Below are 14080 nucleotides of genomic sequence, written 5' to 3'. Positions count from 1 at the left end.
AGGAAACAGGGCCGGAAAAGGCGGGGAGAAGCCTCCGTGGGGCCTCTCTAGGAATCTCCTGGGAGGAAACAGGGCCGGAAAAGGCAGGGAGAAGCCTCCGTGGGGCCTCTCTAGGAATCTCCTGGGAGGAAACAGGGCCGGAAAAGGCGGGGAGAAGCCTCCGTGGGGCCTCTCTAGGAATCTCCTGGGAGGAAACAGGGCCGGAAAAGGCAGGGAGAAGCCTCCATGGGGCCTCTCTAAGAATCTCCTGGGAGGAAACAGGGCCGGAAAAGGCGGGGAGAAGCCTCCGTGGGGCCTCTCTAGGAATCTCCTGGGAGGAAACAGGGCCGGAAAAGGCAGGGAGAAGCCTCCGTGGGGCCTCTCTAGGAATCTCCTGGGAGGAAACAGGGCCTCCGTCCTCCCTGTGGTTTCCCCAGTCGAATGCCTTATTTGCTTTTCCATTGATTCCTATGGGGAAAAATTGCTTCTTCTTACAAACGTTTCTACTTAAGAACCTGGTCAAGGAACGAATAGAAGTTCGTAAGTCGAGGGGCCACTGTGCTTCATTTAATGGGGTTGCAAAGGTAGACTTGGCATTTTTGCCCTTCTTTGCGAACCAGAGTTGGGGTTTGTGGCGGAAGTTTGGTTCTCCCCCCCTCCCTCCCTCCCCCCCTTTCCTTTCCTACCTGGGGAGTTGAGTGGAGAGTAAGGCTTATTATGCCAAGAGAGACACACACATGGACATTTTATAGAGGTCGTTAAATTCCACGTACAGAATTTGCCTTTAACATGAATTTTGAAAGCCCCCACCCGCCACCCCCCAGCCCCCACGCCTCTGCTTTAGCACAGGGGACACCCAATCCTGCCCCGAAGGCCCCGTCTCTGCACGAACTCTCTCTTGTCGTTGGGTCCTTCGGGACTTGAGACTTAACGGACAGCCTGTCCTCTCTCTCTCTCCCTCCCTCTCTCCCTCCCTCTCTCCCTCTCTCTCTCATCCACGGTTTCCTCCTTTAGAGGCTGTCGTCTTTTTCCTCTTCGAAATAACCGAGTCTTGAATCCAGGTCACCATTTGCACCTCCATTATCTCAGCTGCAAAACACAGAGGCCAAAGCGGTTTCTCTCCCCCGGCTCCTGCCTTCTCTCCCCCTCCCCGGCTTGCGGGAGGTCTCGCCCGGAGCCTGGCTGGGGCGGGGCAAATAATGGCCCCCTTTCTCTAGGGGGGGGGAGGCTTGGCTCCACCAGCTGAAGGGAGGCCAGCATCTGCCCCCGGTGGGCCTCCTCCCCGTTGGGGGCTGCTGTCCCAGGCGCTTTAAGGGGTAGGGGGCCAGTCCCCCCTCACGAGGGCTATACCACGCTCTCCTCCAATTTGTCCACGTTGAGGAAGGCCCCAGGCCGCGCGGTGGCGCCGTCTTCAAGGGCCGTGCCCTGCGCCAGCCTCCCGTGGACCGACTGGCTGCGCTTGGCCCACATGAAGCTCAGCCGCTTGGCGTAGCCATAGCAGGCGCCGGAGGAGGCGTCCCCCATGTCCAGGGAGCTGCTGCGCCGGGATTTGGCTGAGGTCGTGCCCCCCGCCCGCCGCTCTGTCCCCTTGGCTGCTGCCGCCTTCGCCTGCTGGCGCTCTGCCGGGGGTGTCCGCTGGGACAGCAGGCCGTTCGGGTGCCTGCCGTTGGTCTGGGAGTGGACGTTGCTGACCCTGGGCAGGCCACCGTGGACGCTGCCGCAGACCTTGTACTTGACCATCATGACCCCCGTGAAGACCAGCAGGGAGGCCACGATGATGCCCCCCACCATGACCGTCAGGGCGCCCCCCAGGAAGTGGGCGTGCAGGGAGTGGCAGTCCGGGTGGGCTTCCTGGGTGGTGAACTGGGCACAGCCCAGCAGGTGGGTGGCCGCCAGCGAGGTGGCCGGGTCGTCAAAGATGGCCAAGACACACAGGTCGTAGTCCATGCTGGGCACCAGGTGCTTCAGGAGGAAGTCCGGGCTGCTGGCCGGGAGGATCCTGCATGGGGGGGGGAGAGAAGGGGAGAGTCAGCGTCTGCAGCCCCCACCTCTTCCCTCCTCCGACCGGGGGTCCCTTCTCTCCGGGGAGACAGAAACCCCCATTCCTGGTGGCCACGGCCCCTCCCTCCGACCTCCCACCCGGCCTTCCCTTCCGTGGGCGGCTGATCTGCACGTTAAGGGCCCATTGTGTGTGTCCGTCCCCCCGACACCTACCCCCCCCCCCCCGCCGAACCCCTGGGGCTGTTGAGGAGGGACGTGACACTAGGGAAGGAGGGGGGCTCTGCCTCAGAGGGGAGAGAGGGGGGGAGTTTCTGCTTCTCCGGCCGCCCAGGAGGACCGAGGGGGAGAGGCTGCCTGCCAACCCACTGCCCCTGTTAGGAAGAGGAGGGGGCTGCCCAGTAGCACGGAATGGATACGTGGGACCCCTCTGTTCTGTGCTTTTGAGATTCTGTTTTATTTAATGTAGTGATTCGACCTCTGTGCCGCCCAATCCGCTGGGGCTCGGGGCGGTTGCAACAATAAAAAACGATACAACAATACAGCAATAAAAAGAAGTCGAACAACTACGGTAAATAAACCCCCCCCCCGACTCTCACAGCCCATTATAAACCCCCCAACCCAATCTAACAAACGTACATAGCAAACAAACATAATTCGGACACATCTGAGGTTAAACTTTACGGCCACCAGGCCTGTCAACAAACCCAAATCTCAACAGCTTTTTGAAAAGTGGGATCAGTGCAAACATCGGAGGTTGTGGGGGAGTTGGTTCCATAGGGCCGGTGCGGCCACAGAAAAGGCCCTCCCCTGCAGCCCCACCAACCTACATTGTTTAGTGGATGGGGCCCGTAGAAGGCGGATTCTGTGCGCTCTAATTGGTCTCTGGGAGGCAGGAGACGGCCCCCTAAACAGCCAGGCCCTGAGCCATGTAGGGTGGTCACCAGCCCCTTGAATTGTGACCGGAAACTAATCGGTCGCCTGTGCAGCTTGTGGAGTATTGGAGTTGTAAGGTTAGGAATGCCCACAAAATGGAGCCTCCTTGCCGGGCTTTGCTCTTCATATTGTGCCGAAGGATTCCGCTCACGGAGAACGGATTCTGCCACCACCACCGCCACCACCACCCACTCCTCTTGGGCAGAAGCCCCTGCTCTGAGAAGCCCCTGACACCCCCTGCTGTGCTTGAGCCCTTAGCTTGAGGCCTCCCTCCCCGCTAGAGGAGCAGGGCCCGGCCCTTTGCCCTGTGGAGGCCAGGCCTGCCTCAGTTTCCTTGGGTGGTGACCCTCTGCTTCAGGGGAGCAACGCCAGGACCTCTTGGTGTGCCCCAAATCCCGCCCTGCACAGCCAGCTGTCTCACGGGCACAGGGCCCAGGACAGAAGGCTACGCGGAAGTGGCCGTTGTGCAGCCCCACGCTGACCACAGAGGGAGAGCCCTCCAACTGAGTGGGCAGCGGAGACTTCATCAGGGAGCAGCCCGTTTGTAGCCTGAGTGGCACCGAAGCGGCCAGGGACCTTCGTGGCCAGGACTTCTCCAGGAGGGAGGACCCTCTGCCTGTCCCTCCGTCTTGGGAGCCGCTCCCGTCCCCACGTCGCAGCCCCCTTACCTGTAAACAAGGGCATCGTCCGCGGTGCAGTTGTACTGGATCTGGTACATCCAGGCCATGTAGGCCGATTTGTCTGCCGGCCAGCGCACCAGGGCGGACGTGGCCGTCACGCCCAGCACCTCCACCCTCTTCTCGGAAGCCTCCTGGGTGGCGTTGGCCGCGCTCTTGGCCGAGGTGGCGATGTCGGAGGAGCCCGGGTCCGGCTGCGGCACCGTCAGGCTGCCGTTCCCCCGGTGAGGCAAGGGGATGATTTTCAGGTCCACGGTGGCCGTCGACTCCCCGGCGGCATTGATGGCGATGCAGGTGTAGGCCCCGTCATCGCGGATGGTGGTCACCAAGAGGTCGAGGGTGCCGTTGCGGAAGGACACGGTCCTGGAGGAGTTGGCCATGATTTTGTCATCGGGGGAGACCCAGTGGATGACCGGCTCGGGGTCTCCCAGGGCCCTGCACCTCAGGGTGGCCCTCTGGCCCTCCAAGACCCAGAGCTTGTGGGTGTGCCGGGTGATGAGGGGGGGCTCGCAGGTGAAGTCCTCCTCCGGCACGGACCAGAAGTACCGGCCGGCCATGTGGGGGGGGGACGCGCAGGTCTCCATGTCGTCCTCTCGCGCCAGACGCCGCAGCCACAGCATCTCACAGTTGCAGTGCAACGGGTTCCCCCCGAAGCTGAGCACGACGGTGGCCGTGTAGGGCGTGGGGCTGACGGCCCCGATCTGGGAGCGGGCGAAGAGCGGGTCGGGGGGCAGCGTGGAGAGGCGGTTGGAGGTCATGTCCAGCCGGGAGAGCTTGTAGAGCTCGTCAAAGGCCCCTTCCAGGATGAAGTCGATCAGGTTGTGGTCCAGGTTGAGGGTGTGGAGGCAGAACATGCCCTGGATGCCCTCCCAGGGGACGCGGCGCAGGTTGTTGTAGGACAGGTCCAGGTCCTCCAGCGTGGAGAGGAAGTCGTCGAACGCGGCCCCGGAGATGTTGACCAGCTGGTTGTTGCTCAGGATGAGGTGCTGGAGGTTGAGCATCCCCCGCAGGGCCTCCTCCGGGATCTCCGTCAGCCGGTTGCTGTCCAGGTGGAGCGAGCGCAGGCTCTCCAGGTCCCCGAAGGCGAAGGGCCGGAGGGTGTCGATGGTGTTCCGCGAGAGGGTCAGGTCCACCAGGCCCGTCATGTTGAGAAAGTCCGGGGCCTCCACCCCACGGATGAAGTTGTCGGCCAGGCGCAGCTCCACCGTCCGCCGGTCGATGTTGGCCGGGATGAAGAGGAGCCCCTTGTTGGCGCAGAGGGTGCTGAGCGAGTCCGAGAGGTTCTGGCACACGCAGTGGACGGGGCAGGACTCCACCTGCGCGAGGGCCCCCCCCACCATCAGGAGCTGCACCAGGAGCAGCCTTTCCATGGTGGCCCCCTTGGCAGGCCCTGGGAGAGAGAGAGAGAGAGAGCAAAGAACGGGTCATCAAATCATCAAAGTTACGATGCTGTTTGCAAAAGGCCCAGTCCGGTCACTTAATATTCCAGAGCAATAAATCCTCCATGGTTGAGCTGGAGCCTCTACTGCTCTTTCCATCAAATCATATTTTCTCACGTGGCTTCTGATCTTTCCCCCAAGTGACCTCAGATTGTGGCCCCCTTGTTCTTGGGTCCACTTTCCTATTGAAAACACTTAAACCCTCCTGGACCTTATTTAACCCTTCAACCTATTTCAACGTCTCGGTCACTAGACAGGTGGAGTCCATTAAGATGGACAAAAATCCTTTCTTTTTTCCTAACCTTGTGCAGGACTTCTGCTGTCCAGTTCCATCCCATTCATTTCGGCCCAACCTTTGAGGCTGCCCAGACCTTTTGGAATCATTGGTTGTCTGGAATTTAAGGGCCTTGGACCTTTGTGTAACCTGTGACAACCCCGTGTGGGCTTCTGTTAACGGAAGGATTCATAAACCATATACAGTTGTAATGATACAAACTGTGTCTCAACAATACACACTGTATACAGTTGTAGTGTAAAGATATGGATCAAATTGGACGGGTCCAAAGATGGGCTACAAAAAGGGTGGAAGGTCTTAAGCATCAAACTGACCAGGAAATACTTCATGGACTCCATCTGTAGAGTCTGGAGGACAGACGGGAAAAGGGGAGACATGATCGAAGCATTTAAATATGTGAAAGGGTTAAACAAGGTCCAGGAGGGTTTAAGTGTTTTTAATAGGAAAGTGAGCACAAGAACAAGGGGACACAATCTGAGGTGAGTTGGGGGAAAGATCAGAAGCAACGCGAGAAAATATGATTTGATCGAAAGAGTCATAGATGCTTGGAACAAACTCCCAGCAGACGTGGTTGGTCAATCCACAGGAACTGAGTGTAAACCTGCCTGGGAGAAACAACGATCCACCCTAAGATAAAATACAGGAAATAATACAAGGGCAGACGAGATGGACCAGGATGTCACTTTCTGCCGTCAATCTTCTATGTGTCTATGAGTTATCGTACATATATTTTCTCCTCTTATTTCAGCACAGAGTTTTGACACTTTTACTTAAAAATCCTTCAGGTTAGGAATTTTAATGCTCTTTTGACCCCCCCCCCCCCCAAAACCTCTGGGCCCAAGATGCAACATTACAGGCCAGGAGAAAATCTCGGCCAATTACCCTGAGCGGGAAGAGGAAGGTGGACGGCCACAAGGCCCTTGGTGGAGGAGAACCTGGTGCTTCTAGCTGCGGTGGTTCCCAGCCTTTTCTAATGCCGCGACCCCTTAATACGGTTCCTCGTGTTGTGGTGACCCCCAGCCATAAGCCTAGCGCCAATTGTCCCAACGGAGCTTGAAGCTGATTGGCAGGAAGGTCAGAGGGACAACCCCCACTGTAAGCGCCTTACAATTGGTCAGATTGTAAAACATATATATTCCAAAGAGCCAGGATAGAAGCTTTAGTTCCTAACACTGTGGGAAATTTGTCTTTTCCCCCAGGGTCTTTTTAGGTGACCCCTGTGAAATGGTCATTCGACACACACCCATCCTGGCCCCCAGGTCGAGAGCCACTGGTCCAGGGGCTTCTACTGCATGTTGAGAGATTCACTGCCCTCCTGTATGTTGGTTCTGATCCCCTCCCCGGATTCCTCTCCCTGGGGGGACGTTGGGCGAGGAGCCAATGGGTTCCCTGGGGGTCAGATTTGGCCAGCCTGGTTGGCTTGAGCTGCCCGCTTCCATCCGGAGAGTCCTCCCGGAACCCACTGGGCAGCTGCCGGAGTTCCTGGACTTCAGAGGGTGGAGAGAAGAAACAGCTTCTCAGGATCACTTGCTCTCCCACCCCCCCAGGGGTCTTCCCCCCCCCCCAAAAAGTCCCCGCTCTCCTCCTTTACCTTCTCCTCGGCCTCTGGGCTCCCCAGAGATGAGCTGTGGCAGTGCAGCACGAGTCACCTGTCCCTGGGCCTCCTCCGCAGCGGCTCCCGAGCGGGGTCTTGGGGTGCCGCCATGGGGAGGCGCCCGGCTGCCTTGGCGGAGGAGCCTTGGGGTGGCGGAAGGCAGCATCCAGGCTGCGGGCGGGAGGGCATCCTCGCTCCCCTCCCCCCGGCCGGAGGGAAGGGAAACGCGGTGCGGATGGAGACTGGTGGTCACTCTGGGCCCCCCTGGCCCATCCGGTCCTGATCGGCTTCCAGGCCCTGCTCCGGCCTTGGGGTTCCTTGGGGTCCCACTTCAGCCCTCAGGACCGCCGGAGGATCCCATGGGGTCTCGACTGGGGGATGGGCTGGTCCTTAAATTCTGGACCTCCAGCCCAGGCCCATTCCAGGCGGCTGTCGCTCTCTTTCAGCTCTGGGAAAAACCCACCACCACCACCACCGTCTCCTCCCTTCTGGACGCTGGCGGCCTTCTTCCCCTCCGGAGCCCCCGCGGCTGCCCTTCCGCCCCCCCTGCCCTCTTCGGCCGGCCTCGGTCCTTCCCCCTCCCCCTCCCTCCTTCAGGCCCCGGAATCAGGGGAGCCGCAGCAGCCTTCCCGGAATGGTGCCCGCGGAGCCTCCCCTCCTGCAGCCCCTCTTTGTCTCCGTGAGCCGCTCTGATGCTGCTCCGATGCGCAGGAGGGGCGGTGGGAGGGGGAGGGGGGAGGAGGAGGAGGAGCCCCTGGCTCTCCTGGCCCCCCCTCCCGCCCTGCTGCTCCTGCTCCAGCTGGAGGGGTGGGGGTGACGGTGGGGGGGGGCTGAGTGGACGGAGGCTGGGCTGCTGCTCTCCTTCCAGGGTGGGGATGGGGGGGCAGCCCTGTCCGCCTGGCCACATCCTCCTCCTTGAGCTCTGATTGGGTAAAGGGGGGGGGGAGCCGAAGAAAAGACCCTCCCTCCTTCCCAGCCCCCTTTCTGGGGCAGAGGGGCTGATGGAGCAGGGGCTCAAGGGGAAAATCCTCCCCCCTTCCAGGAATCTGGGGCACCAGCCGACCGTTACGTTTCTGCCCCCCCCTCTTTTGAGATCTCTGACTTGGGAGGTTCCCCCCCCCCCGACTCCCCCCCCCCGTCACAATTGCGGAAGGAGAGAGAGAGAGAGAGAGACGGACGAGTTACCTTCATCCTGTTGCCCGGGGTGATGGTTGCTAGGAGGCAGGCTTCCCTTAAGGGGGGGGGCATCCTGGACCAGCCCTTCTGGCCCCTCTTTGGGCAGGGGGGAGGGGGGGCAGCAAGGGAAGAGGAACCTGGGACCCCTGTAGAGGCTCTCACAATCTTCCTGTGTCACGCACAAGCGGATTTGTGCCTCCGGGTTCCCTAAAATGAACACAAACGGCAACAGGACAGGACAGGACAGGACAGAACAGGACAGGACAGAATTCTTCATTGGCCAAGTGTGATTGGACACACAAGGAATTTGTCTTTGGTGCAGTAATATTTAAAAATAAATAAAAATCCAATATTTAAAACACATTTTTTTTAAAAAGCCCTTATAATAAAATAATCACACAACCCAATCAAACCACACATCCAACAAGTAGTTAAGGGGGGGGGGGTCAATTCCCCCACGCCTGACGACACGGGTGGTTCTTCAATAGCTTATAAAAGGCAAGGAGGGTGGGGGCAGTTCTGATCTCCAGGGGGAGCTGGTTCCAGAGGGTCGGGGCCACCACAGGGAAGGCTCTTCCCCTGGGTCCCGCCAGATGACATTGTTTTGTCGCCGAGACCTGGAGAAGGCCAACTCTGTGGGACCTGATCGGCCGCTGGGATTCCCTGAAAGTGTTAAATAAGGTCCAGGAGGGTTTAAGTGTTTTTAATAGGAAAATGAACCCAAGAACAAGGGGACACGATCTGAGGTCAGTTGGGGGAAAGATCAAAAGCAACATGAGAAAATAGAGTAGTAGATGCTTGGAACAAACGTGAACCTATGATTACAACAGAGGAGGGAAGTGTTTTTAATAGGAAAGTGAACCCAAGAACAAGGGGGACACAATCTGAAGTGAGTTGGAGGGAAAGATCAAAAGCAACGGGAGAAAATATGATTTGACTGAAAGAATTGTAGATGCTTGGAACAAACTTGAACCTATGATTACAACACAGGAGGGAAGTGTTTGTAATAGGAAAATGAACCCAAGAACAAGGGGACACAATCTGAAGTTATTTGGGGGGAAAGATCAAAAGCAACGGGAGAAAATATGATTTGACTGAAAGAATTGTAGATGCTTGGAACAAACTCCCAGCAGACGTGGTTGGAAAATCCACAGGAACTGAACTGAAACCTGCCTGGGATAAACACAGATCCATCCTGAGATAAAATGCAGGAAAGAGTAGAAGGGCAGACGAGAGGGACCAGCGGCTCTTTTTCTGCCTGTCAATCTTCTAGGTTTCTAAATCTGCATGGGATTAAGACAGTGGTGACGAACCTTTTTTTCCTCCGGTGCTGAAAGTGCCCACACCCATAATCCACTGCCTGGGGAGGGCGAAAAGATCTTCCCTGCCCCACCCCTCGGCCTGTTCCCCAACTTCTGATGGGCCCAGTGGGCTCGTGTTTCGCCCTCCCCGTCCTCCTCTCTCTCCCCCACAACCCTAGGACCAGGGGCCCCTCCCTAAAGGTCATAGGTCAGAAATTGAGGACAAATAAAGGGGGATATTTCTTCTTCCCCCAGAGGGTCCTTGAGGGTTGATGGGTTCCAGGGGAGGTCGTGACAGCTGTCAGCCTGGAGAGCTTCAAGGCAGGATGAGACAGATTCAGGGATGCCGAGTGTATCATAGATGGCGATTGAGGCTTAAAGTGGACAGTGAGCCGGGCTCTTCTTCCGAGGTCCTTCCGTTCTTATCCAGCCGAAGCCCAAGAGCCAGGGCCCAGTCCGGAGGAGCCTCCCAGGGGTGTTGAGGGCAGAGCAGAGACGGAGCCTCCGTGGTGGTGGTGCCTTTGCTCAGCCCCCCCCTCTCTCTGCTCTCCCCTCCCCTCCCAGACCAACATCCCCTTCCTGCAGAACGTCCTCAATAACGACCAGTTCCTCCATGGCACCGTGGACACCCAGTTCATTGATGAAAACCCCGACCTCTTCCACCTGCGGCCTGGACAGAACAGGGCTCAGAAGCTGCTACACTACCTGGGTAGGTTGATCATTGATTAATTAATAATAATTATTATTATTGTTGTTGTTGTTGTTGTTATTATTATTTATTAGATTTGTGTGCCGCCCCTCTCCGGAGACTCGGAGCCGCTCACAACAAAAACAGCAACGTGACAAATCCAATGTATTAAAAGAGATATAAAAACCCACTATTAAAACCATGCAACAGAATCATACCAGACATAAACAATATAATCCCAGGGGTATCTCAATTCCCCCATGGTGGGTCTTCAATAGCTTACAAAAGGCAAGGAGGGTGGGGGCGGTTCTGATCTCCAGGGGGAGTTGATTCCAGAGGGCCGGGGCCACCACAGAGCAGGCTCTTCCCCTGGGTCCGGCCAGATGACATTGCTTAGTCAACGGAACCCGGAGAAGGCCGACTCTGTGGGACCTCATCGGTCGCTGGGATTCGTGCAGCAGAAGGCGGTCCCAGAGATATTCTGGTCCGATGCCGTGTAGGGCTTTAGAGGTCATTACCAACACCGCGTGAGGCTGGAGGGGAGCCGGGCAGCAGAGAGGGAAGCTCGTCCGAGGTCAGGAAGGAGGAAAGAGGAAAAAAGCAAGGAGCGCAGACGCAGAAGCAGCAGCAGTGGGAGAAAAAAGAGGGAGCTGAGCCGAGACCGGTATTCCAGGAAGGGACGGCCACCGGTCATCCGGAGCTGGGCACACAGCTTCACTTCCTGCTGCCCACCCCTGACCTCAGGGTTGCTTCTTACAAACGGAAGAGCGGGACCCAAGTCAGGGGCCGGGCAAAGCGTTTCTCTGGTGCTTTCGAGCGGCCGTTGACTTCTCCTCTTCCTCTTCCTTTCCAGGACACGTCATGGTGAATGGCCCCACCACGCCCATCCCGGTGAAAGCCCAACCTTCGCCCATTGACCCCGTGGTCCCTCCGGTGCCCTTGGGTGAGTTGCTCCCGGGAGCCGCCTCGTTTTCCCAAAGAATCGTGGCAGCCTCCGCCAAGCCAACGGGCTTCAGCCAAGAAAACAGTCGGCTGGACGTTCCTCTCTGCTGGCCACCGGCCTTCAGGAAACGGCTGCTGCCCTGGAGGGTTAATCTGGGAGGATTCATAAACTACCCATAAACTGTCTCTCTGCAGCCTCCATTCCGACGCACAGGAATAGGGTTAAAAAACAGGCTTTGAATACAGCAACACAATCCCAACCACACACAATAATCTTTAGGTTGATTTGATTGGTAAGAGTTGTCCATCTTGCCACAGTGGCTCTGGGAAGCCCCCAGCATGGAGAAAACACCAACCAAACAGAGATGCCAGCGTCTAAAAATCCATCAGTGAAACCTCATCAAAATGAAGTAATAATCCATTCGTCTGTCATATGGCAAAGGATTTAGCTTTACTAGATAAGTGGTCAAAGCAATGGAAACTGCAGTTGAATGTTTCCCAATGTCAAATGATGCACTTGGGGAAAAGGAATCCTCCATCTGAGTATTGTATTGGCAGTTCTGTGTTAGCAAAAACTTCAGGAGAGAAGGATTTAGGGGTCGTGATTTCTGACAGTCTCAAAATGGGTGAGCAGTGTGGTCGGGCGGTAGGGAAAGCGAGTCGAAGGCTTGGCTGCACAGCTAGAGGTATAACAAGCGGGAAGAGGAGATTGTGATCCTGCTGTATGAGACCCCATTTGGAATAATACTGTGTTCAATTCTGGAGACCTCACCTACAAAAAGAGATGGATGAAATAGAACGGGTCCAAAGACGGGCTACAAGAATGGTGGAAGGTCTTAAGCCATAAAACTGACCAGGAAAGACTTCATGGACTCCATCTGTAGAGTCTGGAGGACAGAAGGAAAAGGGGGGACATGATCGAAACATTTAAATATATTAAAGGGTTAAATAAAGTCCAGGAGGGAAGTGTTTTTAATAGGAAAGTGAACACAAGAACAAGGGGGCACAATCTGAGGTGAGTTGGGGGAAAGATCAAAAGCAACGTGAGAAAATATGATTTGACTGAAAGAGTGGTAGATCCTTGGAACAAACTTCCAGCAGACGTGGTTGATAAATCCACAGTAACTGAATGTAAACATGCCTGGGATAAACATAGATCCATCCTAAGATAAAATACAGAAAATAGTATAAGGGCAGACGAGATGGACCATGAGGTCTTTTTCTGCTGTCAATCTTCTAGGTTTCTATCCATATTTTATCTGTAGTAGATTGTTTTCTAGCTGCCTTATACAGGGGGTTGGACCAAAAAATGGAAACCCCTTGCAGCTCTTGTAGAAATGGCAGAGCCCTCAGACTTGTTGGTGCTCGAATGGCAGGCGCTCGTGTCACAGAAAGTGCGCGAACGTTTGGCGTTTCAAGAGGCCACATCTCAAAAGTCACGGCTGCTTTTGAAAGAGAAGCGGAAACGTCCTCAGCCAAGCACAGGCCTGGTCGGAAGTCGAAGTCGTCTGAGAGAGACCGCTCAGACTCTAAAGCGAATGGTTAGAGCGGATCACAAGACCACAGCTCCTAAAATCCCTGCAGAGCTCAATAGACACGGACAGAACCCACAAAAACTGTTCGGAGGGAGCTTCACACATCTGGATTCCACGGAAGAGCTGCAAGGGGTTTCCATTTTTGTGTCCACCCCCCTATATATGACATATATGCAACAATACACACACAAGACTTTACATAACCCCCTCTCTCCCCAACAGCCTTATCCGGTTCTCTTATACGGTGATGTTACCTGTGGTATATTATTCGGTTTAAAGTAAAACCAATTTACTTAATTACAAACTTTCAACGTGCGAATATGCATCTAGTCAAATAGCAATAAGGTTCGAGTTTAAACTATTATTCTTAACTTAAATAAAAGTTTTAACTTTATTTCCTTTTCACGCAGCAATCTTTGTATTCACTCTTTGGTTCAACCACATATAGAATTCCTTCCACACCTGGTGAAATCTTGTGTCCTCCTGGTCTTTCAGCTCCGGTGTCAATTTATCCACATCTGCAACATTTTTTTCTTAATCTGTTTTCTATCGTTTGCCAGTTCTGTCATTTTTCCAAAGCTGTGCTATACTTATTCTGCAGTATTGTTCTTTTTTCATGGCTTTGTCAAAGATACCAAGTAAAAATACTTTGAGTTTCATTTCCAATTTAATTTATTAATTATTTCTTTCATCCAATTCTGTGTTTTATGCCAAATTTTCTTAATTAACAGGCAGGCCCACCACATGTGGAAAGGAGACGTGATTGTAATTTTATATTGTTGTGAGCCGCCCTGAGTCTTTCGGAATTGGGCAGCAAAGAAGTCGAATTAAATAAATAAATGAAATAAAATAATAAATAAACTAATAATTTAGGTTAATTGGATTTTTATATATTTATACATTGTATTTCCTATTGATATGTAGTGAGCCGCCCCGAGTCCACAGAGAGGGGCGGCATACAAGTCCAGTAAAAATAAATAAATAAATAAAATAAGTAAGTAAGTAAGTAAATAAATAAATAGCCGCTTTGCCTATACTGTAGTTCAATCCTTTCCTTGCCACAGGTCAGCCCCCCGCCGGCTTCCGGGATGTCCTTCTCAGTGAGGGCCCCACGGGCTTCGCCAAGGCCATCCGCCAGCACCCGGGCCTGCTCTTAATGGACACAACCTTCCGGGACGCTCACCAGTCGCTGCTGGCCACTCGCGTGCGCACCCACGACCTGAAGAAGATCGCCCCCTTCGTGGCTCATAACTTCAGCCGGCTCTTCAGCATCGAGAACTGGGGAGGTGAGAGGGAGCGGCGGGGGTCCCCAGGGCCCCTCCCTGCAGGAGGTCTCAGGGCCAAGATGGGGCTGCCCACGTGAGTGTTGGGTGGACCTTGGCAACCCAGGGCTCACAGCTAAGATAGAAACTCAGGTCTGAGATAAATGCAGGTTGCCTGCAAATAATCGCCATAAAGAATTAATCAGACTGTGAGCCTGAAGGAAAGAAAGAAAGAGAGAGAGAGCAGGAGAGAGAGAA

At 55.0% G+C, this 14080-nt stretch overlaps 2 protein-coding genes across 2 annotated transcripts in view; one reads left to right on the top strand and one right to left on the bottom strand.

Annotated features, from left to right (window-relative positions):
* PC (pyruvate carboxylase) overlaps positions 1-14080 on the top strand; it is an 84258-nt gene that overhangs the window by 52268 nt on the left and 17910 nt on the right. Inside the window, 3 exon segments of the mRNA XM_070730267.1 lie at positions 9960-10104; positions 10937-11026; positions 13625-13846. Of these exon segments, the coding sequence (XP_070586368.1) occupies positions 9960-10104; positions 10937-11026; positions 13625-13846 (457 nt within the window).
* On the bottom strand, positions 708-7441 carry LRFN4 (leucine rich repeat and fibronectin type III domain containing 4). Its single transcript, XM_070730265.1, has 3 exons — positions 6916-7441; positions 3582-4980; positions 708-1978 (listed from the first exon to the last, which is right to left on the bottom strand). Exons 1-3 carry the CDS (start codon positions 7082-7084, stop codon positions 1324-1326), a joined length of 2223 nt encoding a protein of 740 aa, XP_070586366.1. The 5' UTR covers positions 7085-7441; the 3' UTR covers positions 708-1323.

Source organism: Erythrolamprus reginae, assembly GCF_031021105.1.
Source record: "Erythrolamprus reginae isolate rEryReg1 chromosome 13 unlocalized genomic scaffold, rEryReg1.hap1 SUPER_13_unloc_5, whole genome shotgun sequence".
NCBI classification, from domain to species: Eukaryota; Metazoa; Chordata; class Lepidosauria; order Squamata; family Dipsadidae; genus Erythrolamprus; species Erythrolamprus reginae.
Note: the sequence above shows the minus strand (reverse complement) of the source record. Positions and strands in the feature narration are given on the sequence as shown.

Excerpts from the sequence above, each read along its gene's own strand:
- LRFN4 (XM_070730265.1), bottom strand. The coding sequence starts at position 7,084 with ATGCTGCCTTCCGCCACCCCAAGGCTCCTCCGCCAAGGCAGCCGGGCG. Across the intron at positions 4,981-6,915 it reads GCCCAGAGGCCGAGGAGAAG|GGCCTGCCAAGGGGGCCACC; the intron begins GTAAAGGAGGAG and ends TCTCTCTCCCAG. Across the intron at positions 1,979-3,581 it reads GACGATGCCCTTGTTTACAG|GATCCTCCCGGCCAGCAGCC; the intron begins GTAAGGGGGCTG and ends CCCCCCATGCAG.